We start from the raw sequence: 25,739 nt of genomic DNA, 5'->3' as shown, positions 1-25,739 counted from the left end.
GGCTTAAAAGATGTTTCACGCAGTTTCTTGAAGTAACATCTCCACATCTACTCACACAGAAAAAAAAATATCCTCCACCTATGCTATTGATTATATAGGACAGACCAGCTTTGATTAGTCAACATCCATGCGTTATCAAGGAAAGGCGTTATGATCTAACGAGAGGGAAGGGCTTCCCTTTGTACAGACTTATCTCCTCTTGGCCTCAAATCAAGGTTGCAGGCCTGGCTGCTTTCCTAACTCGGCGGACAATGGCTCAGACACATCTTAAAAAACGGTCACATGCTGCGACTGCAAGAATGTGGAAACACTCGCTTAGTTACAGTAGAGATAATTTGTAGGTTGGTCTAAGAAAAATAAAAAATAAAATATAAGCATGCATGTTAGAGTCTTTGCACAGCGGAGAAAAGGGGCGCACTTGACAGAACTATTAAAGGACAACGTGGGTCTTTAGAAGTTGCATTGCACGTAGTGAGAATGTATACAAAGGACAGATCAGAGGGAGATAAAATATCACACAGTCACTTTAACATTCGAGCTGGGGGGTAGCCCCCCAAATTCCTAAAAATAGGAAGGCAAAAGTCCTAAAATAAAGTCGGCTGTCACCGGGGATAAATCGGGTGGGCGTTCTTTTTTCGTGCATCTCACCCGAGAGTCACAGCTTCCTGGTCATGCAACAGCTGGAAAGCTGCATTCTCAAATCCCACAGCTGGTGTTGCCCAATAGAGGCGGCAGTGGGGAAAGTGGGCCGGGCTGCACGCCCCCAAGCTTTATAAAATTCCCTCATACATCCGCCTGGCGCAACACGTAAACAAAGCAACGCTGCTGTTTCAAAGAGAAAGAAGGAGAGAGAGAGAGAGAGAGATTGCAAAAGTTTTGAGGACTTTTTTTCTCCATCTCTTCAGGAAGTTTTCATTTCAGGACAATCATCTGCTAAACCAACAGGTAGGTTTCTTTTTGGAATTATGAACTCTACTATGAACTCCTTTTTTATGGGTTCCAAGGAACTGTGCGCTCACTTCCTACTCAGTTTCCCCGTTATTGACGTTGTCTGTGCGCAACCGCTGAAACACAACTAAAATAAGAAACTAAGGCTGCATTATTTCTTTCCTTTTTCTAACCCCTTTATAGAAACTGGAACCACATTTTTATTTTTGCACATTTAAAAAAATGCTTTCTATTACATGTCCACGTGCATTTTCCGAGAGAGCTTTCTCGCACTTTTGGGCATGTTTCTCAAAAAAGATAAAATAATCTGTGGCATGTGTTTCATAGCAAGGAAGGTGCCATGTGTACAAAGCGTAAAAGATCTTCGCAGATCAACGTTCATGTCACACGTGACACTGGTGGCACGCGAGCACACGGGAAACATGCAGTTTTATGTCAAATGTTGCACTCATCGTGAGGCCAGATAGTTGCATAACAAATCCTCTTTGCTTTCTAGCCTTGGTATTAATGTAACAAACAAACAAACAAACAAACAAACATGCACGAGGGTGGGGGCTGGAGGAGGGAGAGAGACTGGGCTGTGGCTGATGCTGATCGAAGTATTAAACATTTTCTTTATTGACTTAAGGTATTAACAGCAAGTGTTCAAAATGCATAAATAAATAAATCTTTGCTAGAAAAACAAGACTGATCCCCATCAGATCTGCGTGACCCCTCCTCACCAACTTCACTCTAGAGAGGAAGACGCCCACAATTTGCTATCTCTTACAGTGAAAATGTAGGTCTGTATGAGCTTAGTCCAGCAGGCCTGCTGCTGCTCTGCTGATATTTCAGAACCAGGGATTTGACAGATTAAGCGAGTTCCCAAAGATTAGGGAAGCAATCATTGTTTCTGCAGATGGATGCAGCAGGCTCGTGGATTTAAAAGTATATGGAGGCAGAGGAGTGAAGGGATGACCTGCCCTTGATTCTGGCTCTCTGAAATTGAGACTCTGTCCAAATCTAATCACTACATATGCTTCTTTCTGTCAGTGAACAAAGAGAGTTTGAGCCCATGCTTGTTTTGTAACTTGGATGTTGTGGCTTAAAGCAGCGCACCCCATCTCCTGGATTTACTGTGGAAAACAAGCGCTGATGTTTTACGTAGACCTGAGCCAGAGTTGTTGTTTTCCTCTAAAGCTCAAACCGCAGCATCTCATTGTCAGGTGATATTTTTTAATATTCAGAAAGCCAACAACTGCCCTAATCAGTCATCGAAACCAGTCGGTGTCGAAGCTTGAAAAACTAAAACCTTGACATGAAGTCAAACTGTCAACAAATAAAAATGCTTCAAATAATTTCGAGTTTGTGTTTTTTTTTTTTTTTTTTTTTTTTCTGAGCTACACTTTTAGGATCATCTCTTAGAAACGTATATCCTCCCACTGTTTCCTGTTTAAGATTGCATAACAGTCTCACTTCTGCCAAGCCGAAGCTGTTTCAGTTACCGCTTTTGTTTCGTTTCTTTCCTTCTGCAATGACATCTTTCTAACAGGAGCCTTTGCATGTAGGGACAACTGCTGCCACTGGCACCGCTTTGTGCTGAGGCCGGTTTTAAAGAAGGCACCGTGCTGCAGCAAAATTCCTGTGAGGGAACACGCTCATCTTAAAATCTGAGAATAGTCTTTTACCCAATGTGGCCAAATTTGAGGAAGCGATTGTGCTCGGTGTGCCACAATATTAAGAGCAGCAGAGCAGCCTTGCGTTCAGTGTTATTCACTCCATCTCATGTTATTCATCGACATTATAAATACATTTTAAGTGTAATGGGCCACTGTTGAATATTTATCTCTTTCCATGACAGTCGTTTGAAATCATTTCATAAAACATGTCACAGCAGCAGCACTCCTATCGTGTTGCTTAGGCTCAGAATCTGGCGTGGGTAAACTAACACTTCCCCTTTCTGCACTCCTCTCAAAGAGGTGAAACATTAGCTCAGCTTGGCTAACACCACAGGTGTAAACAGCAGGTGACCTAGTTGTCTTAGCCTGCTGCTCTGTCAGAGCTTCTCTCTGATGTCGACATGCTGGCAGGTAGCGACTGGTAGCCAAGCTTGAAAAGAGATGGGTCCTTTTATTTCATTAATTTAGTTTCTGTTGTTTTCCATTTGGCCCCACGTTGTCATTTACTCACCAAAGTGAGTAAATCAAAGTACAGCACACCTGTAAGTCCCATAAGATTTACAAAAAGAAAAAGAGACACCAGATATGATAAATGTTACTTTTCCATATGGGTGAACTTACTTGTCTGGTTTTATTTTTGCTGTTTGCAAAAAAAGGCTTAAAAACAGAAAACAGGCCGAGAGGTTTGCTCATGTTGACATGGGAAATTACACCCCCCCCCCCCCTCCATTTTTTTCAAATTATATAATCAAAAATGGCCTGAGCATTTTCTTTTTCTTTCGATATTATGAAAATCATAAACATGGTTTCTGTTACATGGCTGTGGAATCTCAGCGGGGGCTGCTCTCTTGTCCTCTTCAACAAAGCTCCTGCAGTGTAACCGCAGCCATGTTTTTGGAAGGGCCGCAGTGAACAAACGAACCTGTTGTTTGATACTCCTCTTCCTCTGCGGCGCTGTGAGAGCTGCCTGGCGCTGGTGTGTGTTCTCCTCATCAGAGAAACACAGGCATACAGGTGTTTGTGTGTACCCAGGGCGTATTCTGCCAGACACCCATATCTGAAACATGAGTTGCTTCCTCTAAATGGCAAACTTGCTCTGATGAGCACTCTGCAATTCTGAAGGGTGATTAAGTTTTTTTTTCTATTTTCTATTTTTGCTGGGGATGTTGGTTAAGACAAAGAGAGGCACGAGAGCACAAAAGACATTGTCAAAGCCTGGAAATGGCAAACGGAGAGACTTCACCCAAACAGAAACCAAGATAAACACAGAAAGTGACAGGAAGCGCAAGCAGGGCGCTGAAAAGAAGCTGGGAAGTTTAGATGGGAACCAGGGTGTCAGTTGCTTCCTGTATATGGATGTGTGTCTTGGTCATCATGGCCCCCCCGCTTCAGCTGTGGGAGAGAAGTGGGCAAGCCCCTGGCCTGCTGGGGCCAGTGGACAAAGGGCTCTCTTAACTGGCTAATTTGATTTGCATGCAGAGTCACAGCCTACATGCTCTATTCCAACACAGCATCATGATCTGCACAGCCTGGCTTCTCTTCCAGTTTTCTGCCCTTCTGTACAACTCTTCATCTTTCTTTTCCTTTTAATGTTGTCATTAAGCCCCACTTTGATGTTCTTTTATGAAATGTCTTCCCAATCCCGAAACCTGGATTTAGGGAGGGTCTTTTTCAGCTCTAAGTTCAGTGGATAATTAACTTGAGTCCAATCTTCAAAGTGCATGTGTAGTAGATCTTTTTTTTCTTTTAAATCTTTCAGCAGGGTGAGAATTACCCAAAAATCACACTTCCTCTTCCCCTTACAGCCAAACCTTGCTTTGTGCCTGTCAGCCACCTTGCGCCCTGTCTTTCAGGTTATCCACGTGTTTCTCATGTAGGCGGTTCGCAGGTGTGGTCCGTTATGTGAGCCGCATGTTACTGCAGATAACTGCTGCAAGCCTCTGCATGTTGCGAGTGTGTCTTGGACTATATTAAACTTAAGCCCTCTTTACTTTCGTGTGGAGAAACACACCCAGCCAAAGTTCAAGCAGGCCTCATTCTATTGTCTGCAACTCCTCAATTCTGACAAAAGTCTCCCAGCAGTCCCCTTAAAGACGCTTAAGAGCAAAAGCAAGGGAGAAAACTGTACTTTAACAGGCCTTTAATCACTCTTTTATTTTAAAATACAGTAATGCATATAAAAACCTTGATCCTCGTATACAGAAATATGCTGAACCAGTCATTAACTAATTGCTCCGATCTCTCCCAGGCTCTGCAGCTCTTTGAAATGGATGATATCCAGGTTGTTGAGTCCAAACCCCTGCTGGTTGACAGGGAGCTGCCGGTATGTTTTGTGCAAAGTTTTGTTTAACGGTGACTCTCAGATAAATCTTAAGCTGTTGGAGTTCTATGCTGTCAAGCCTTGCATGCTTTTTGCTGATTTATTTACAATTATACTTGATTCGGGTTGGGTTCAGTGATGGGAACCGACTTCGGGATATTAGATTATAGCTTGTTGCACCGTAATCATGTTATCTTTTATGTTTTCATTCCTCTTTTCTCTCTTTCCAGGGCTTGAGAGAGGCTGTGCAGCAGCTTGTAACCAAGGTATGTTTGCATAAACACACATTAAATACTTCATTATTCTGACAAGTTGCAACGTTTTGTTTTAGCAGTTAAATCCACTGCTTGGTATCTCATAACCTTACCTTGAATAGTACCATCTAGTGGCTGATAAAATGAAATACTTTGATAATTATTAACATAGCTGTGGCACTACCTCAGTGACCTTTTATCTGCTGTGATTTTATTAGGACAGAAACCTAATTAGGGTTCCACTAACTGAGTCAGCTACAGGAAGTGATGAAACGCATGTTGAACTGGATTTGATGATGCAGCCTATCGGGAGAAACCGCATGTGTTTTGGTGCTGCTGAGTCTGGGGGCGATCCTAACACCCTGTACAGAGCTCCTTATAGTCAGAAAACATTTGCTGCCTCTTGAATCTGTGTTGTTTTTAAATAACAGTAGGTGTGAGAAGTGCATTGGTTTCAACTTAAAAAAATCTTTTCTTCAAACTTCATGTGAATTTAAGGGTTTTGTGCTCAGGCAGTGTGTGGATGAGGTTCTTTTACTGAGAGTCTGAGCTCCATCAGAGTCCTTCTGACTTTCTTTGCTGTGACACTGACAGATTGGTTGACCTAAAGTATCCAGGGCAAGTGTTTGATGTCTCTGTGGGGACTAAGCTTCCAACAGTCAGTCGCGCAGGATTGGTTGACTCTGATGATATTTCCTGATTTTTATTAGCGAATGCATTCATGACACCTGGACGCACACACATACACAAAAAAGAAATTCCACTGTAAGTTTCACAGATGTGCGTGTGTGCTTATGAACAGTCTGTACACACAGACACATGCTCGCTGCCTTGCAGGATTATCTCCACTGCGTAGTCTCCACGTTTGAGTGTGCCCTGCAAAGCGTGGGTGGAGCGAGCTGTGGTGAATCCTGTACATTACATTTAGTAAATAGGTTTTACCTCCTTGCTGGATGTTCCTGACAAGTAGATCCCATGCAGTTAGAACTGGTTTGGGGGTAAAAAACAAACTACCTAATAGGTTGTCTCGTGACATACCCTTGACCTGGTGATGGATCACCATAGAGCTGCTGTTGGTTAATAATAAACCTTCATATAAACAGTTTAAGTTTAAAATTAGTAGAAATAAAGAAATGAATGACAATGTAAAAGCAATTTTTAGCTAATAATCACTCTACATATTTAGATTTTATAGAAAAAAAACTTTTTTTTAAAGGAGTTAAATGTTTTTTTAGTCTAGTTCTTAAAACTGATTTATTCATGGATTTTGGCAGTATTTATGTTTGGAGAAATTTTTAAAACTTCGTTTCACTACTTAACTAAATTTTTAATGTATTATGGGTGAGTTTTAACCAAGTACTGAATGTGTAATTTAGAAACGAATCAATGATTTTCATCAAAAGGGCTCAGTCTAGTCTCGAAAGACTGTTTGCTGCCGTATATCGTGCAGGATCTATATTTAATTACCAACACTAAGTTAAGTCTTTGTTTTTGTAAATCTTCTCCCCTAAATATTACTGAATAATAGCTGCTGCCTCATTTATTCATCATGTTTTGCTACTCATCACATGCTCATACTTATCATGTCAGCGCAGTAGCTGATGCCCCTCTCTGACATTGGCTGATCCAATTTAAGGATATCTTCATCTAGAATTAGCTTGTTTTGACCAGCCTGCAAGGCACCATGGGAGGCCAGGAGCTTAGGCCAACTGGTAAGCAGCAGGGGTATAAAACGCCGTTCTCACTGAAGGGCTGAACGACTTCAGAGGCTTACCAGCTCTTGGATCTATAGCTCAGAGAGCCACTGTAACTACAGTTTTCAGTAGCAAGCGGTGTTTAACTCTATTCCTGCAAACATGGTTCTGGAGGATCCTGATGTGGAAATGATTGTCGCTGAGATTGAAGTGAGCGTGAGTAGACTAAAAGCTTTATTAAAATGTTTGCTGTAGTTTCCAGCAGATTTGTGGGATTATGCTGCCTGCTGGACAATAGATACTAAAGTTGGAGTTGTTGCACAGGTGCTAAACGGGGAAAAAAATATTCTTCTTTTGTGGCTCATGTGGAAAAAATGCGTTGTGTTTTAAAGTGGCCAGCCTTTTGAAATGGCTTTGCTTACTTTTCAGTTGGTAAAGTAGATAAAAAGCTAATATATTTAATGGAATGATAAACCTCTGTAATGAGATGCGGCATGGTTGGGTTAATTATTCCTGGTGAAGAGCCTATCAGATTTTCCATCAAAAAAACAGGCTAATTATTGGAGGTTGTATTTAACAAAAGTATTTCAAATATTACTGCAACAGCTTTACGTTGTCATATTGACTATGCAGCCCTGTTGCACCAGCATCAAGGAGTAACTTTAAAGAAATATATATAAATATATTTATGTATCTTTTGTAACCTGGAGCTATAAAAGTATGGTCATGTTTGTGTATCTATAGGAGCACGATGTGGAGACTCCTAATGGAAGAATTCACTGTACAATGAAGGGGGTTCCCAAGGGGGACAGACCAGTCATTCTCACCTTTCATGACATCGGCCTGAACTGTAAGCCTACCTCATTATTTCCTTTATCTTGGTGAAACATGTGCTGTGGTACCGAAGGCCTTGTGTGTTTTGAATGATCGTACCAATTAAAATGAAATTAGTTTCTCTGAACTACCTTTATATTAAGTCTAAGTGTCTAAGCTGGACTTATAACCCTTGTATCCACGCTATCATTTTAGGCTCGGTCATGTTTGTGTATCTGTAGGAGGAGGTGTGGAGACTCCTCGTGGAGTCTTCCATGATTTATTTTTTCTTTTTTTTTGTAATGAAGTCAGATTTTGTAAGAAGATTGCTCACGGCACCTCCAAACCTGAGATTTGCTCATCTATTCAGGCTGTTTGAGTTTGAGTTCTTCTTCCCCTCTCTATTAAGAACCACTCATCCAACTCCACCATCTTTTCACTGTTTTCCAGACAAAACCTGCTGGAACACGCTCTTCGACCATGAGGACATGGCGGAAATCATGCAGCACTTTGCTGTGTGTCACGTCGATGCCCCGGGGCAGCATGAAGGAGCAAACACCTTTTCCACTGGGTGAGCCAGATGCACACATGCATGCGCGCACACAGTCACAAACAGAGAGACACTTAATGTATGTCAAGCAGTCTGTGACCTCAGAATCAACAGGTAGATCACTGCGAATGTGCTTAAGGTGACCTAATTTGACAAGTATTATCTCTTGTTCAGCCTAATCTCTGCTTTAATGGTGAGACTTTGCCTTATGTTAAGATTACCTGAACACAAACTGCCGTCAGGAGTTGATAACGGTAATATAAGACCATTGCTGATTAGATAGTGTCTGTAACAATACTCTTTTTGTTTCCCCAGATATGAGTACCCTTCTATGGACCAACTCGCTGAGTCTCTCCCACTGGTCTTAAAGCATTTTGGGTAAATTGAGCTCCAGTTCCCAGCCTGACACTTCACCCTTTATATTTGAGACACTTTCTAACCGGTTGTTCTAACAGTACCCCTCTACTTTTGTGCACTCTAGCCTGAAAAGTGTGATTGGCATGGGCATGGGAGCCGGGGCCTACATTCTGTCCAGATTTGCTGTGAGTTTACCCCACGCTCTCTCAGTCACACTTAATATTTTCAGTATTAATCAATCTTGGATTAGCAGAGCTGGCTAATGGGTTTCTGCTCTTGGCTGATTTTTGGCAACACACCGCCGCTTATTGCTTGAGCCTGCAGAGCCATGAAAGCCTCAGGAATGTACAAGATCAGCTCACCACTAACACTGTGCTCAATAGTAAGCCCCCCTCCCCGCTGACACAAAGCTGGCAAAGATGCAACATTTAACTCTTTGCAGCCTTTACTTTAACTAGTTCTATATTGTTCAACAGGGCACAATATAACATTAAAGAGCTTTAGATTAAAACCTAACCCTCACCAAATTGGGCAACAATAAATAAATAGATGGGCTATACAAAATATTTTTTTAAATCAGTTGTGGGGCACATATTTAGCGAAATGTGTCGTGGTTTATTTCTAAAGTTCATTTATGTATCTTTTAGCTGGATTACCCAAATATGGTAGAAGGCCTTGTTCTCATCAACATCAACTCGTGTGCTGAGGGATGGATGGACTGGGCTGCACACAAGGTAATGCGCGTATATGAGCACCTACAACTGTTCAAACCATTTCCAAAAACTGTGGTAACTTTGACTTTTGGATTTGCAGAACCATTAAAGCTAAAAATAGCTTTTTCTGTTTTTTAGATCAGTGGCTGGACTCACGCAGAGCCCGACATGATCATCACCCACCTGTTTGGAAAGGTAAAGATTCAAATTCTCATTATTAAATTAATTAATATCTTCATTACGCTTAAAGTATCTCTGTAAACTGAAACTAGGATTTTAGTTAGATTAATTTGTAGGTCATGGGTTTAACCCGTCTTTTGTTTTGGGTACCGCAGGAGGAAATCCACCACAACCATGATCTAATTGCCACATACCGCCACCACATCATGAATGACATGAACCTGTTTAACCTGCATCTCTTTGTCAAGTCCTATGAAAGGTAAGCACAGCATCTAGTTTATGTAAATGTTTCATGATATCGTTAGCTTCATAGCATAAGTGCCTAAGTCATTTTTTTGTGTTTTCGGAAAACAAGAAAAAACAAATTTTCTAAAATTTAGAAAATTAGTTTCTTCTTGTTTTCCGAAAACACAAAAAAATGACTTAGGCACTTATGCTATGAAGCTAACGATATAATCTTGGTGTTTGAGTTCATACACTCTAATGGAAAGTGTGGTGGCTCCTTAGTGTAGTGCTGTACACATTTGAGATACCGATCCCTGTGGAGTTGAGTCAGGGAGGCCATCGGGTGCAAAAATTAGGGAGCAGCCGAAAGTAGCGTGTTCTGCACACTAACAGATGTGTCTGTCTACAGTCGAAGGGATCTGGAAATTGAGAGGCCAGTCCCTGGAAGCCATGCCAGAACCCTCAAGTAAGTTGTTCTCAAAAACGGCATCAGCTTAAATGAAACAATGTTATTTCTAACACGGAAACATTCACTGTGTGGTTGTGTGTCCTTTATCCAGGTGCCCTTCTCTGCTGGTGGTTGGCGATAGCTCTCCTGCCGTGGAGGCCGTGGTGAGTTCACACGGCTCAAGTGCTAATGATTAGACTTCCCACTGCCGTTAACACGGTTCAACTTGTGCTGGACGTGTTTTCCATTCGCTTCAGTCGTCTGCTTAAGCCCAAGAGATATGCAAGGCTAAGTGCTTAAGGACAACAGTTTAGCATGTCTTAGGCAAGAACCGAATTGGAAACAGAAACGGAGTGATGCAGATCAGCTTTAATCTGTTAAAGTTTAGAGATTTGTGTGACTGCTGCTGCTTTCAGCTGCAAACAGGTCCCAAATCCAAAACGTATTTGTTAGTATATATTATCCATAGGAATAACTGGATTAAGCACACAACATTAAAAACTTGTTGGTCATCACACATCATTTGCCTAATAAATGTTTTGCGTTTGTTCCTGCAGGTTGAGTGCAACACTAAGCTGGACCCCACAAAGGCCACCCTTCTTAAGGTGAGGGCCCCACTCATTCCCTCTGTTGTGGCCTTTACCCCACACCTCCTGTCTCCTATTCTCATCCAGATTATAACCTCCTTGATGAAAACTCATCTGCTGATAAGATTCCATTGGCTCAGCATTTACCTGGTGATATATTAACCAGTGGTATGACAGCTGAACGTTTCCCCAGAGCTCACTGACCTACTTCGGCTGGCCTGTGGCGAGCTTTTTATGAACCGCATCTCAAATCAAAAGGCTGTTTGACTTAAAGTGGTGCCTTTTACTGGGGTTAACGGTTCTGCGTGTTCAAATTGGACTTAATGAGCGCTGTGGGGGGTTATGGAGTGTGCACGATGCTGCACGAATACACAAGTGACAACATGCAAAATTCTAATTTTGTGTTCTTTTACTCTTCTCCCCAGATGGCCGACTGCGGTGGCATGCCCCAGGTTGACCAGGTGTGTATGTGTGAGAAAGAAAATAGGGAGGGGGAAATGACATGAGAGACATTGATGCTGTAGAGCAGGCTGGACAGGGCTGGATAATCGGCACACGGGGTCAGGTGGAGGGGTGGATGGTGTAGGAGGGTGGCACTTAAGAGCATTAACAAGTACCAGACATGAACCACAGTTGTCAGGTTGTAATCCTCCAAACTGCACAGCACCTGTTCATAACAGCTGTCATATCACAAACCCTGGGAAGTAAGCTGTTGGCTGAGAGCTTGAACCTGTCAATGTTATGCAAACAAATATAATAATTACTGACAAGAGGACTGATTATCTTTATGTTCTTCTCTGCAGCCTGGCAAGCTGACCGAGGCGTTCAAGTACTTCATTCAGGGCATGGGATACAGTAAGTATCACATACTTTCACTTTGTTTTGCTGAGATATGTTCAGATTAAATTTTCTTCTTCCAACGTGCATGAAAATAAAAACGACACAGAAAAAAATGCCTGCCATCACCGGTGCTTACAGATTTAATTCTGTAAAAGATGTATATTCTGCCACCTTGTGGTGAGAGAAAGATCTCTTAGCCTTCGAGTTCACCTCATCCAGTGTTGAAAATCAAATCACATTAATGCACTAATTAATTTTGTTAGGCTCCTCATTACGTTGCTGAGACCAGTAATATAATTTCTAGTTTAGAATAGCACATTAAACCTTACATATTCCCACACATCAGCACAAACAGCTACCCTAAGAAGGACATGCACAAGATCTGAGCACTCGAGTGTCACATTCTTGTCTCTTTGCGTGCCAAAATTAATTATTTATGATGAACTGCACTGAGAATGCCCCCTTTGAGAATTTTTGCAATTGGTCAAATGCGCTCCACAAAGTGAGTTCAAAGCATGTTTGATTATTCAGATACTTTAGGATCTTGTGTAACTCTTGCAGGTGACTCAGTTGTTTGATTTCTGACTGTAATGTGATTAATGAATTTGGGAACAGGAATGCTTGACTGTACCAATGTACACACAAATATAAGGTGATTATAATAATGCCCCAACACAGCCTTCGCACCCCTTGTGTTTATGATTGATTAGGGCATGTACTCACTATGATGTAACTAATGCTCAAAGGACAGACCATATGTGCACCCACTGGCAACTTTATTATACACAGCCATTCAGCTGATTTAATAACTAATCAGCCAATCACACGGGAACAGTTCAGTTAATTTGGGCATGTAGACATGGTCAAGACAGCCTGCTGAAGGTCGAATTGAATTTGACAACTTTGCACTACTGCTCTCAAGCATAAAGTATTCGCTGCTTTAGTTTAAATGGTGTCAGTGTGAACTTTCATTTGACGGACACGTTTGCATTTGCTGATGAAAGTAGAACCAATTTTAATTGTCTGCATCTGTTTGGATGGCTTGCTTTCATTGTAACAACACGTAGCAATTTATATGCTCGCCATACATTTATTACAAAATTCTGCAAATCTTCTTGAAGGTTGTGATGAAAGGTAGAGAGCAATGGGGAAAGTAGACGTCAGTAAATTCTTTTCCTCTTCCCTCAGTGCCTGCTGCCAGCATGACCCGCCTTGTTCGCTCCCGCACTGCCTCTGGCTCTAGCGTCACCTCGTTCGACGGCAACCGCTCCCGCTCCCACACCAGCGAGGGAAACCGCTCCCGCTCCCACACCAACGAGGGCAGCCGCAGCCGCAGCCACACGACTGAGAATCCGCACGGCCGCTCCCACACAGACAGCTCCATGGACACCACGGCCAACAACAACGTGGACCAAGGCGTGAGCAAGTCCGCCGAAGTGTCCTGCTAAATAACCCTCCACTCAGCAGACATCCAAACCTCTCAAGGATCCCCTTCACTCTCTGCTGCGCTACCTCTAATTCACACCTGGCCCATGTACCTGCAATTGTTTAAAAGAGAGGGAAAAAAAGAAATAAAAAAACGCACAATACACACTCACCTGCAGATTTCTCAGTGCAGATGAGTTGCCCTAGTTTGGAAATATGTTTGAGTAAGAAGGTTGAGGTCGTGTTTATTGATTGCAAGCAGAAAATGTTTGGGGTCATAGTGTAATTGGAGGCAACGCAGCATTTGGGGACATCGAAGCAGAGAATGTCGGAGAAAGCTGTGGCTAAGAGTACACCAGCTTGTGATATATCCCTCATAATCTCGCATACAAAAAAAAAAATTAACCTCCCCTTCATCTTTCCCTCCAGCCTCATTTTTTTTTTGTCCATTTTTACCCTACTGACGCAGCTTTCTCAAATTTACCCGACTGTAAATGTGTTTCCTGTTCTCACTGTAATTGTTCGATCATTTATTCGTTTATTTTTCATGTATGAGTTATTGTTCGTATGTAGGAGCAGACTTGTAGATGTGGAGAGTGAATGGGGAGGCACTACACATATATATCTTTGAAAATTGAAAGGGCAGACTCAAAGTATATCATGCACAGCAAATTGTTTGACCTTGCAAATGTCATTTATTTCCCCCCCTGTGAATTTTCTTTCCCCCAAAAGATTGTTGAAATAGCAGTTTGCAGGTGAATTTAAAATGAATCTAAATTGTATGCTTTGTCGTCAATCAAAACACTGAAAAACCAATGCTAAAGCTTCAGGATCACATGGTTTATTAATGGATCAAAAACGGTTCTCGCTTAATGATTTTTATGATGATTTCTATGCAATCAATGTGCCATGAAATTGTTCACCTTTGTTAGATTGTGCTGCTCCTATGTGTGTGGATTCTTGAGTGAGTGATAAAAGAGAGGTCCACATGTAAACACGAGGATAGCCATAGAACTTACCTGATACTTTCTACTCTTTCTTCTGTATTTTACTTGCACTACAAAAACATTTGGCTCTGTAGAACACGTACATACAGCTTTGTAAATACACAACCTTCTAATGCTGTAGAAAAGCATTAAAATGACATAACCGTTTGTATTTATTAAAAAATGACAAAAAAATGTGTAACAGAGCTTCCCTGATTATCCTTATTTCATATGAATATGTAGTCTTGGGGATCTTTGTTCATCTCTTAACACTTATAGGGAGAATTTAATGAAATAGATGAAGAAAAACCTACAACCTCCATTGATTTGGGAGTTTAAAGGCAGGCAAGCAATGTCCTTGTGAGACGTCGTCCAAAAAACATAGCATGCCGGTACATATGCCAAAAGCCTCATAAATAAATTAAACCTTCAGTATTTCACATGCTTTGTTGAATATTTTCCTTTGCAAACAGTTCTTTAAATAGTCTTCAAAAGCACACCATGCTTTATGAATACACATATGTGATATTTACAGATTTTTCCAATAGGAAAAAGAAAACAGAACAAAATCCCTTGTACATGATTGGACTAAAAAAGGAAAGGAAAAAAACTGCATAGGAAATGAAAGTCAGGAAAAAGTTCTAAAGCTCTTTACAGATGGGACAAACCGACAGGTCGCTTCTTAGTTCATAACCTCTGGATAACCGTAATAATTCTCCAGGTCAGCAAAGATGTCATTGGGGCTTCTGCAGCTGAGGTTGCAGAAGCAGGCCTGAACCCACAACATCTTCCAGGTGAATCCCGTCCCGTTGGGACACTCAAACTCCACGTCAATGGTTTTGGATTTGTAGGGGATGCAGCAGCGTTCGTCGGTGCAGACGCCGCAGTATTTGGGCCGGTACGCTTTCTTGCTGGTGCAGCCGGAGATGGTGAGGTTTGTTGGCTGATCTTCCCTGTAGATATTAAGACATTTCTTCCCTGGCTGAGGGAGCAAAGAAACCGGAAGATTTTAAATATTAAAGCATTTCAGTTTGATCAGTTATTGTGCGTGTTTGTGAGACTACTACCTTGATGTGTTTGGTGATGTCGACCTCGCACGGCCGCAGGTTACAGAGACGAGACTCTTTAAACAGCTCGCATCGCTCATTGGCATTGGAGATCCTCATGGACAGGCCGCGGCCGCAGGTCTTTGAGCACGGGCTCCATGAGGTAGTCTGGGTAATGCAGTTTTTGTGCCAGCTCGTGGTCTCGGCTGGGAAAACTAGACAGCAGCATAGACAGAGAGGTGTGCAACTACATTACGTTCAGCGCCATTTCATTGTCAAAGTGCTCCAGGTCGCTACAACTCTACTCCATTTGGCAAACCAAGAGTTAAATATAGACAGTTTTAATTAAAGTTTTAATGAAATTAAAAATTCACAATATTTCAATCAATCGTTTGGTTATTAGAGACAAAAAAAAAAGTCAAAACAAGGATTGTTTTTCCGACTGCAGTTAAATTTAGCAGCATGGCTCCCCGGCAGACCCCAGCATAATACAGAGCAGTGATAAAAGATGTAACAGGAGTCAGCTTTATAATAACTGGATCAATAAATAAACGGATCAATTAAGGAATTTCAGGAGAACAATTCCACTCAATCAACCAATCATATATCCTCTTGTTTTAAAGTTGTCTTTTAGCAACATGAATATACTTGTTTAACATTCAGACCATTCAGATCCTGCACATGTAATGTCGGAGAGAACACGAGAAGCACTGTCTCCCCTCGTGTCGCATCTGTTTTTAATCCAAATTGTTAAATTGTGTCTGCCTAGAAGTCTGGATCTAATTTGTTTCCTTATGCACCACAAAGAGATCTTCATTCACATTCTTGCCTCCACTGGCTTCCACAGGAAAGGATTGATTTGTCACTCACACGCTTACGACAAACACATACTTCACGATGCGTCTGGACTACCAGCTTTACTTGCACAGCTACTTTGTGAGATGCAGTTTCAAACAGAGCAGATTCTGTTACTTCTAAAGACTTATACTGGTGTAAATAACACTCAATATCAGAAATATTCACGGTGTACTGTATGTATGTCTACATTTCTGTGCAAACAATACTGTCCAAGAGAGCTCCAATTAGTCATGTAAAATCCTCACATTTTTAAGAATACTGAGGGCTTCCTAGTAATTTGTTCACTATATTTGTACTTGAAGCATTCCCTTCCATTTAAATGACCTCTCAGCCATCAACTCTGAACATTAGATTTAGGGGTTAAAACATACAATATTTTTTATCCAAAGCTTCCTACCCTCGACTGCATGTCGCAGCGCTGTCTTGCGCCCTCTCCTGGGCTCATCACAGATCCACTGCTCGCAGCACTGTCCCCGGACTTTGATTCGTCGTGGGGTCTGGCACCAAACACGGGGAGGCTGAGACTCTGTGCACAGCCCCACACAGCCAATAGCACCGTTAACACACACGCACTGGTATTTACAGTTGGGCTGGAAACTCTCCCCGTTACGGTAGATCACGCCATTGTGCTCGCAGCCGATTCCCACCATGTCTGCCAGAGAGGGATGACAAGCAGGAGTATATTATAAAAGCAGGGCAAACACACAAAAGCTTGGACTTGTGCGTTGCTGCTGAACTGCGTCCGCCATTATTAGGAGGACATTTGTCTTGCAGAGCTTGGAAAATAAAAGCAATCGATAAATGAAACATTTTGCACTTCAGAAATGTTTGAAAACTGTTATATTAGTCTCCATTTTTTATTTTCTTATTCCATCTTCAAACTGTCATCAGATCATGTGTAGGTAGGTTTTAAATGAAACTTCTATTAGAGATGGAAAATCTGTGACACCATAGGTCTGTTTTTACTATTTTTTTTAGCAGCAGACATCATTTAGTGGGAGGTAAGTATTTCATTTCTCCACAGCTTATTCCAAAAAATAAAGTCCTTAAAAGTGAGCACAACAAGCAACGAATGAACAAAAGAGAATAATTAAAAAAGGGGAAAAAATGGTGTGAGTGAAACTAAAATGATAAATGGTATGAAAATAACAACACATAGACGTATTAAAATACAAAAAACATGTAATGCAATAATTACATTAGAAGCTAGTGCTGTGCAATATCTGGGATAGATTTGATCTCGACATCAGGCAACGATTAAGTCTGCGCAGTCTGCAAGGATGTAGAACAAAGGCAAAATAATAAAATGAAAACATGAATAACACAAAAAGTTATTTGCATGTTGGAGACTTGGATATAAAACTTGCAGATATGTCCCTAGACTGAGGTCAGTAATTCTCTTCCATGTGTGCTCTGTGCTCTTTGTTGAACGTGCACATGCTGCCTGTGCCATGAAACCAAACCAAAAATAGCTTTTTCTAATATTCTCTACTCAAGTCTGTGCTATGCTGCAGTTTGTGTGCAGTTTGGACAATGAACGTGACTTGCAACATTACAAAAATGAACTTTTGATGCGGTGTACAGCGGTAGTTTGTTTTGGTGAGTGACACTTACATGCACACACTCCTTTTTCGTACCTAGGCTTGTCTGAGCTGTAGTCGCAGTACAGTCCCTTGTGGTAGTCACACATGTCTGCCTCGTTGCACACCTCGCCCACCTGCCGGGCGCAGGTCTTGCAGCAGTCGCAGCCATCCATGAGGAGGCTTACACCTGGCGGGCACTTTAGGGGGGGTCTCTGGACACTCGCAGGGCCACTTGCAGTACTGTGTGCGGTTGTACAGGTCTACAAATGGGGATGTGACAGCTGTGGCAGGCGGCATGGTGGTGGAATTCAGGGAGTAGGCCTGCAGAGAGGAAAGGGGAAAGAAAATGAGATTCCCAGTTCATATACTCTATATTTTATTAATCTAATATGTCCAATAGCTTTCACATCATGCGTACAGCTTATGTCACATCATCAAGCCTGAGCCTTTGTTACAGTGATTGCACAAAATAAGTCATCTGCAGCTACTCTTTCAACCTGTTTATCCGGAATTTTTTTTATTGCACAAAAGGTATTTGACCCCTTGTGTGGAGGCAATATTTTTAATGCCCTTAATCGTGATTTTTTTTTTCATCTAGCCCTCTTTGGTAACCATGTCTCAGCAAGTAATGGACTTGAAAGGTTTAAAATCCCTTACTTGTACACTTCTGCTTCAGTGCTAACATGTGTTCGTGCTGTGCAATAAATTAAATAAGACTATAAAAATGAATTAAACACCCAGTGGAGATAATCTTATTAAATCACCATCGCGCCCTGGTGTCTTATGTATTAACACTGGTTTCCGTCGCCATATTTCAAACAAGAACTGTGCTACTTACAGTTATAAAAATCCTGCCAATGAAATGAACTTCATCTCCCTTGGCATTATGACTCTTACAATCTGCTCTGTGTAGCCAAGATCACACAGTAAAGAGCTTTGCAGCTCTTAAAAGCAGATGTTCTCACAGCAACGCAGCACATAAGGCACATTAACAACCCAGAGCTTAGAGGTTAGCTTTGGACAGAGAATGCATGAGCCTCAGCTGATGAAAGTTTGGGAATGTGAATGTTTTTTGTTGTTGTTTTTTGTAAAAAATAATAAATGGTTGAGTCTGAACTGAATTATTTTTGTTTTGAGGTGTGCTTGAGAAAGGAGCAGGAAATGATCTCCAGGTTGTTACTTCGTGTGACAGAAACCGAAACTTCCCTCTCAGGGAAAGTGAAGTCACGTTGCATTTATGATGCAAATCGAGCAAAACTTCAAACGCAGATGAGTCAGTTTTGTAGCAATAATAAACCACAAAGGCTCTTTATGAATAAGACTTCAGCTGAAGCAGATACCGTGTCCATCCTAATTACAAGTACAGTATGTGGTCGGGGCTGGGAGAGAAGTGAAACATATAAAATTAGCTCCAGTATTGTCTCTACAGCCATAAATACTTATAGCAGAGCTCTTAAATGGGAGCTTGAAAGATACACGTGCGTGCACACTCTGTCCGCGGTTAACTGTGCGAAAAGATGCTTAATCATCTTAAGCACGGTGGATCCGTTTTCCTCGGCTTGTTCTCAGCACTTCAGTAGAATTATGGTCATATTAAAGATAATGCAGATGAACGACTTTTAGTCACAGTCGTGCCACAAAGCTGTTTTATCAAAAGACTTAATTTATTCTGCAGCCATGAGGCTAATTTGCAAAGTGGCATACATATTGTTCCCTCTAAGGAAATCATCACCCTGACACAGAAAAAGGAAATCAAGATGTGAGTGCTTCATAAATTAATTATAAAAGCTGGGCTGGGATTGATACAAACATCTTATTGAAATCATTTATCTCTGATGAACACATTTTGCATGTAGGACATTTAACAATACCAAGACAGAGAGATTATTTAGTGAGCTATTTGTGGTTATCATCATCATCTTTTTTTCCCCTTTTTGAATGCTTTCTAAACGTAACCTCAAATACTTGTCATATTTTTGTGGCAGCTGGTTACAAAGAGATTACAAGTGCTGATGACCCTGGCTCCACTCCTGGCTTAATCTCTTCTTCCTGTCAGCCTGCAGTCAGGTCAGATGACCCGCGGGGAGGTGTTGGCTTGATTTACCCTTCCTCAGAGCAGAGGAGAAAGGACTTTTCCCAGGGGAAACTGTCACTCAGGCGTTGTTGTTATTTCCCTCCAAACCACATGAGTTTATTATGCAATAATGAGAATATATTTAATACTGACTATTCACAACCACACTGTTTAGGGGTATATTTGACATTGATGCTGAATAACCCAAATCTTACAAAAACTAAGAATATCGCCGTGTTTAACGTGTTTAACACAAAATATCATTCATTTAAACACTCAGTTTCTGAGGTTAGACCACAAACTGGTGTCTTTATGAGTAGAAAGGCTGTGAGGAGGCAGTGGGATACAAGAAAGCACATGAGTACCCCCAAATATCCACCAGGTGGCACTAAAATATAACCGAACGAGTCTAGACACAACTTTGAGCATCCCACAGTGCAAAATTAAAGCCAGATCATGGATAATAATAAATAAAGGATAATAGGATAATAAAGGACAACAATCAGTTTTTAAGCAGATTTTAATGGAAATATTTATTCAGCCAAAGGTTAAAAAAACTATTTTTTTTTTGCCAGGGCCACATAACCTGACGAATAAATGGGGGGGGGGGGGGGGGGGGGCTAAAACGGAGGAAACACTGATTTCGTTTATTACGTTTAAATGAGCTTGTCGTATAGAGTATTTTTTAGAATCTCAGCCTACCTTACTAACTTTAAAATAACCCCCTATGTCTTCTGCAACTTGCATTAAACGTCTGAGTTACATGCAACCTGGACTTTAAAAGAAAGAAAGAAAAACAAAAGACAAAAAGGTACTTTGGGAAATCTGTCCTCCATCCCACCTGTTGAATCCCGGCTGCTGTTAGAATCCACAACAGGAGCCAACTCATCACTGGTGAGGAACTGCACACGCATTGAATCCAGAATTAGTTCCGTCTCTCAAACGCGCCACACGCCGCTCTCCTCAGGTGTGCTACATCCTCGTCCCCTCGCTGACATCTCGGCGCCCTTCGGTTTGCGCTGACAGCCTGTTAATAAGAGTCCGGACCCGCATAGCCTGCCCTCACGGTTTCCACTCTTCCCCTCAGCTCCACTTTCACCCGAACCTCCTCTTCTCCAGAGCGCTGGCAGCTGTGGTGGTTAGGGCGTGTCTGGAATAGTCTCTGGAAGGACTCTGACACTCCTGTTACTGCTGCTTAATTTAAAGGCTCCAGATATTTCCAAGTCAGTCTGAAAAGCAGTGCACGTGTGCTTACGTAGGCTACAGAATCATTGCCCTCTACTCCACAAGTCATAATAAGTTCCTTTGAGGATTTCAGTGTAGTTAATGGGTCATGCACATGCAAAATAGAGATTCAAGTTACTGTCTTTGTTGCATGTGAGTCTCCTATTAAGATAGGCCTCACATACACAGACATTACAAATACAATCATGTAGTTTACACTGAGGCCTGGACTTTGTGTAATGCTCCCGATTTGGCTTCCTCTGAACTTATTTACTTCAGCAAACATATTTGGAATTATTTATCATGCGCCTGTCATTGCATGAGAGCATTTTCTTTTAACACCACTGTAACTACAGCAGGTCGCCTACCTCTCGCCCATTGTGTCTATTTTAAGGCTCCGACTGTGTCTGGCCTCCAGATGTTTAGTTTAAATCAAATGATGTCATCTATCTCACAGTCTGCTACTTTGCTTTCCTTTCTTTTTTCTGGAAATTTGAATGTGTCACATTGAGGAGATGCAGGTGAGCACCAAATGCGCCATATGGAAACTCTCTTGTATTTGAGTAGTGCTGCACCTTTTAACACAGCACCTTTTGCTTTTAGTCTGCTGAGTCTCACCCAGAATAACCAAACGTCTGTGAGAATTCGACCCCACAGGCAACAGAGAGAAGGAAAGAGTGATGGATGAGAAATGAACACTTTGTCAAAGAGCAAAGTGCCCCAGGTCTGAACCCCTATTATTTACAGGCAGTCGTCTAATCCCTGTCAGAGAGCTGTCAGCTTCTGGGCTGATCTGAGCAGGCTTTCCTCTTTGCCCTGACCAGGATGACCCGCCCCATCCACAGCACAATGCACTCTGTCTCTCTCTTCTTTCCTTACTCTAAAACTCAGCTTCTCTTTACTTTCCATCTCTGCTGGTCTCCCCACCTTCTCATCCTTACTCCTGCTGAAGCAGGGCTGAAGCCCGTTAACCTCCAACCTCCAATTTCAGTTGTTATCAAAGGTTTTTTCCCCATCATCTAAGATTGTGTATCTTTTAATTTCTTTCGTTTCCTAAGACATTACGTTTGTCTTTTTTTCTTCTTTGAAAGCTGTGAGGTAAAATCTTTCATGAGTAATGATGGGGGAATTCAACACTGTGAGAAACTAGTGCTGATATTAATTATTGCCTTTAGGTGGCAGTCAATTAAATAGACACTGTGTGGGTTCATGTTCACTTTTAGGAACCATTTTTAGCGAACGCAGCTTTTGCTCCATCCATAAAGGTCAGCTAAAAATGTACCAGAAAAAGAAAGAAAATTACATATATAAACCACACCTGCATATAAAACACAGACAGAGCCATGCTGAGGTTTTCCACTGGATTTAGATTCTGCATTTTAAAGTCAGGCTTTTATCAGTGATTTCTATCAGCGAACTATAGCAAAGCTACTGAGGCTACAGTCATGTGAGGAAAGAACGTGCACCCTCTTTCAATTCCATGGTTAATAATACAAAATAATCATCTGGTCCCTCTCAGGTTTTGGAATTATTTAAATACAAACTTTATTATATATTATGTTATTTATTGAACAAAAAAGACGATGAAGAAGCAGTGTGTGACAAAGTGTGTGGCATGATTCAGGACCTTGTAGAACCACTTTTCTCAGCAATAAGTTAAAGTAATCATTTCCAGTGTGACTTCGACAGTCTCTCACATCATTGAGAAATAATTTTGGTCAGTTGTTCTTTACAACGTTGCTTCAGTTTTTGAGGTTTGTGGGCATTTGTTTATGCGCAGCTCTGTCAAGGTCCCGCATCAGCATTTGAGCAATTGGGTTGAGGTCTGCACTATGACAGGGTCATTGCAACACTTTGATTCTTTTCTTTTTCAGTTCATGGTTGATTCAGTGACGGCAAGGTGCCCGAATTATCACCCGTCCACCACCGTGCTTCACCGTTTATGTCTTGATCTTTGTACTGATGTTCTGTGTTTGTCTTTTGCTTAATGCAGCACTGTGCATTATGACCAAACACTTGGTCTCCACTTTGGTCTGGTCTGTCCAAAGGACGTTGCTCCAGAAGTGTTGTGGTTTGCTCAGATGTAGTTTTGCAAACGTAAGCACTGCTGCCAGGTTCTTTTAAGAGAGAAGATGCTTTCTTCTGCAAACACTTGCAAGCAAGCAAAACTTGTTCAGGCGTTTTCTAATCGTACTGTGATGAAGTTTAACATTAAACGTGTAGATTTTAGGTGCGTTGGAGCTTCTCTTAGCGTGACACGCTCTGACCTTGAGATGAATTTGCTGGGACGACTGACAGCTGTCTTCAGCATTTTCTAGTTATGAATAGTCTTTCTCACTGTATAATGACAGTGTAAAATTTCATGTGTTATTCTAGGACATAAGTTCTTAATGTCCTAATAAGGAAACCTTAGATCTGAAAAGGCGTCTTTCACTTTCACATGACTTTATCTCAACAGACGCTGTGCTAGTGGCAGAGTGTATCCTGCATAGGGTTAGAAGTCTATCACTAACGCAGTGATAACACAGGAAGACATTTACAGCCATTCACACTCACATCTACACCTACAGCCAGTTTAAAACTACCAGTTAACCTAACCTCCCTACAAACCAAGAACCTTCTTGCTGTGATACAACCACAATGCCACCTTTAGGGTCTAAACGATTTGTTCATATTTCCATTTTACTCAGTGTTCCAGCTTTCTCTGAAACACAGGAATCTAAAACAACTTGTTTAGCATCATTTAGACAATTCTGAAGTTGTACTTTCCCAAGAAATTCTTTTGATTCCTTTTTTCCCTTTCATGGCTTCCTTGTGTATAACAGTGATCTGTAAGGAACTACTGTACCATTACCCTGACGAGATCAGGACTCAGGCTTAGATGTGTACTTATGCAGTTGCATAAGAGACAAGTAGTAGAAATCATAGAACTTACAAAATCCATTATACATGGTTGTCTTAATTTCACAAGTTAATAAGGCCAAAAGCAAAACTATAGACCCCAAAAAATGCTGTTTGCTCGTTGTCTTCATTAGTGTTCCTGATGCTTCTCTCTTTAATTCTCTAAAACTAACACAGGCTGCCTCTTTGAACAATGCAAAACATCTTCTGAAACAATTCAGAGAAAGAAAACGAGCCGTAGCTTGTTCGTGCTCTCATGTTTCATGTTTGCATTTGTCTTCTATTTTCGGTTCTGATATGGTAACTAACCTATAAACGGACCAACAGCAAGAATAATTAGATGTTTGAGTAGTATGAGCTCAGTAGTGTGCTACTTATTTTTGCATGTTGAGGTCAATTGAACAGAAATAGCTAAAAATGAAAACCAGGTCTGAGGTGACGGCTGCTCTGTTTTCAATATAGCTCCGTGTTCTCGGCTCACTTGAATTATGGGTGTTCAATGACTCAGATGGTGCTAAGAGGCGGGGGATCTCAAACATTTTACAAGTAACAGCCTTTATTTGTGAGCCACACCCAGATCAAACCTGCATTTATAAAACTGTACAATTCTAAAAACGTGATATGTGTATTTTTGCCAAGAGCTTTGCCTTAATAAGGATAAACAACTGAAGAAAGAGCTGCTTTAAAAGCTTTATAAGTGGACGTCACCGCCTTAAAGGCTTCAGAGCAAGTCAAGCTGTTTCCTAGTGTGTCAAGTCTTTAATGTAATCCAAATGTGGCATTATTGCTTTAATCCCAACATGCATTAAGCAGGAAACAGACACATTTCTGTCACCCATTCATGCAAATTCAGTCTCAGTTTGTGTCATTGTGTATTGAAATCCTTGACAGAAACATCTCCGAACACAACTATTGCTGACCCACATTATGCCCTCTATTACTACCCCAAGTGTCATGTGGGTGAGGTAGTTCAGGTAAAAAAAAAGTGGGACAGATGACCTGATTATAGAAACTGACCATCTACCACTCAAGTCCTGCATAGCTGGTCAAACTGAAAATCCCCTCATTAAAATCCCCTCAACTCCCAGAGAAGCCTTGAGGTCAAACCATGTTTTGGAAATCTTACAGCTTCAAAGTCAAGTGGAGTCGGTAATCCTCCTTAGAACGGGAGAATGAGTTTACAACACCTCGAGGCGAACAGACACCGCTAAGGTGATGCATAAAAAAGTTCTTTCGTGGTACAGTACATGTGTGGGAACATTTTCCTTTGTAGCTACTGGCCTCAAAATCAAAGACATACAGACTGCACTTTCAAAAAAAATGGTTAAGAGGTCATTAAAGTTAGAGTAACTTTAGCAGCAATAAATAAAATCAAATAAAAATAAAGAGATGATCATTATGAACAAATGTGCTTTTTAAACAACAGGCTGAGATTTTGTTTTTCTTTCCGCTGGCACTTCAAAGGTGCAATATGTACGATTATCACCTGAAGCTGTCACGATAACCACCTAGCACTATAAGTAAAAGTAACTAAGCACCAAGTTATTTATATAAAGCTTTTAAAGAAAAGAACCAGTCACAAGGTGCTTTGAAATGAGAACACCTGGACTGAAGCCCGACTGAATTTGTCAGCGTGGTTTCCAGTCAGTTTGGTTTTTGGCCCATAGCACCGCTTGCTGCACTTATGTTTCCTCTCTCGTTGCTCTCAACATCCCCTGCCCTGGAAAACAGTGAGCGATAAGGGCCCCAGCATACCCACCGCAATCGTCGCTTTGCATGCTGCACACACTCGCTGCAGTATTCTCCTGAGCGACAGGTATCAGGCAGCACTGACACATCAGCGCTGGTATATGAGCAGAAGGAATTTTCCACAAAGTCTCATCTTTTCAAACTGTTGCAACATCTCCCCTGTAAAGTGTGAGTCTCTGAGCTTCTGCATCGATATATCGCAAACCAACACGATCGTACAAGGTGCCAGGTTACAAACATCGAGAGAACCAGCAGAAACAGCAGCGGCTAGCAGCAGTGGATGTCACTTCAATTTGTTATCAAGGC

At 41.4% G+C, this 25,739-nt stretch overlaps 2 protein-coding genes across 3 annotated transcripts; one reads left to right on the top strand and one right to left on the bottom strand.

Moving 5' to 3' along the window:
• Positions 1–786: 786 nt before the first annotated feature.
• On the top strand, positions 787–14,200 carry ndrg1a (N-myc downstream regulated 1a). Of its 2 annotated transcripts, XM_040020540.1 has the most exons (16): positions 787–945; positions 4,855–4,929; positions 5,157–5,192; positions 7,619–7,724; positions 8,138–8,258; positions 8,553–8,615; positions 8,719–8,779; positions 9,242–9,328; positions 9,446–9,502; positions 9,643–9,746; positions 10,122–10,178; positions 10,273–10,324; positions 10,718–10,765; positions 11,173–11,208; positions 11,551–11,602; positions 12,776–14,200. In XM_040020540.1, exons 2-16 carry the CDS (start codon positions 4,873–4,875, stop codon positions 13,033–13,035), a joined length of 1,197 nt encoding a protein of 398 aa, XP_039876474.1. In that variant the 5' UTR covers positions 787–945; positions 4,855–4,872; the 3' UTR covers positions 13,036–14,200. The 2 variants fall into 2 exon arrangements, with proteins under 2 accessions (XP_039876474.1, XP_039876475.1); XM_040020541.1 differs by lacking the exons at positions 787–945; positions 4,855–4,929; positions 5,157–5,192 and adding an exon at positions 6,506–7,090 and having other exon boundaries at positions 12,776–13,167.
• Positions 13,643–20,944, bottom strand: ccn4a (cellular communication network factor 4a). Its single transcript, XM_040020542.1, is given in 6 exon segments — positions 13,643–14,980; positions 15,066–15,259; positions 16,300–16,554; positions 17,517–17,685; positions 17,687–17,806; positions 20,401–20,944. Coding segments are annotated over 6 exon segments (1,086 nt in total). The 5' UTR covers positions 20,449–20,944; the 3' UTR covers positions 13,643–14,680.
• Positions 20,945–25,739: the final 4,795 nt, after the last annotated feature.

Source organism: Simochromis diagramma, unplaced genomic scaffold (genome assembly GCF_900408965.1).
Source record: "Simochromis diagramma unplaced genomic scaffold, fSimDia1.1 OVJJ01000753.1, whole genome shotgun sequence".
Taxonomy (NCBI): Eukaryota; Metazoa; Chordata; class Actinopteri; order Cichliformes; family Cichlidae; genus Simochromis; species Simochromis diagramma.
This window is presented reverse-complemented; position numbering and strand designations above follow the sequence as displayed.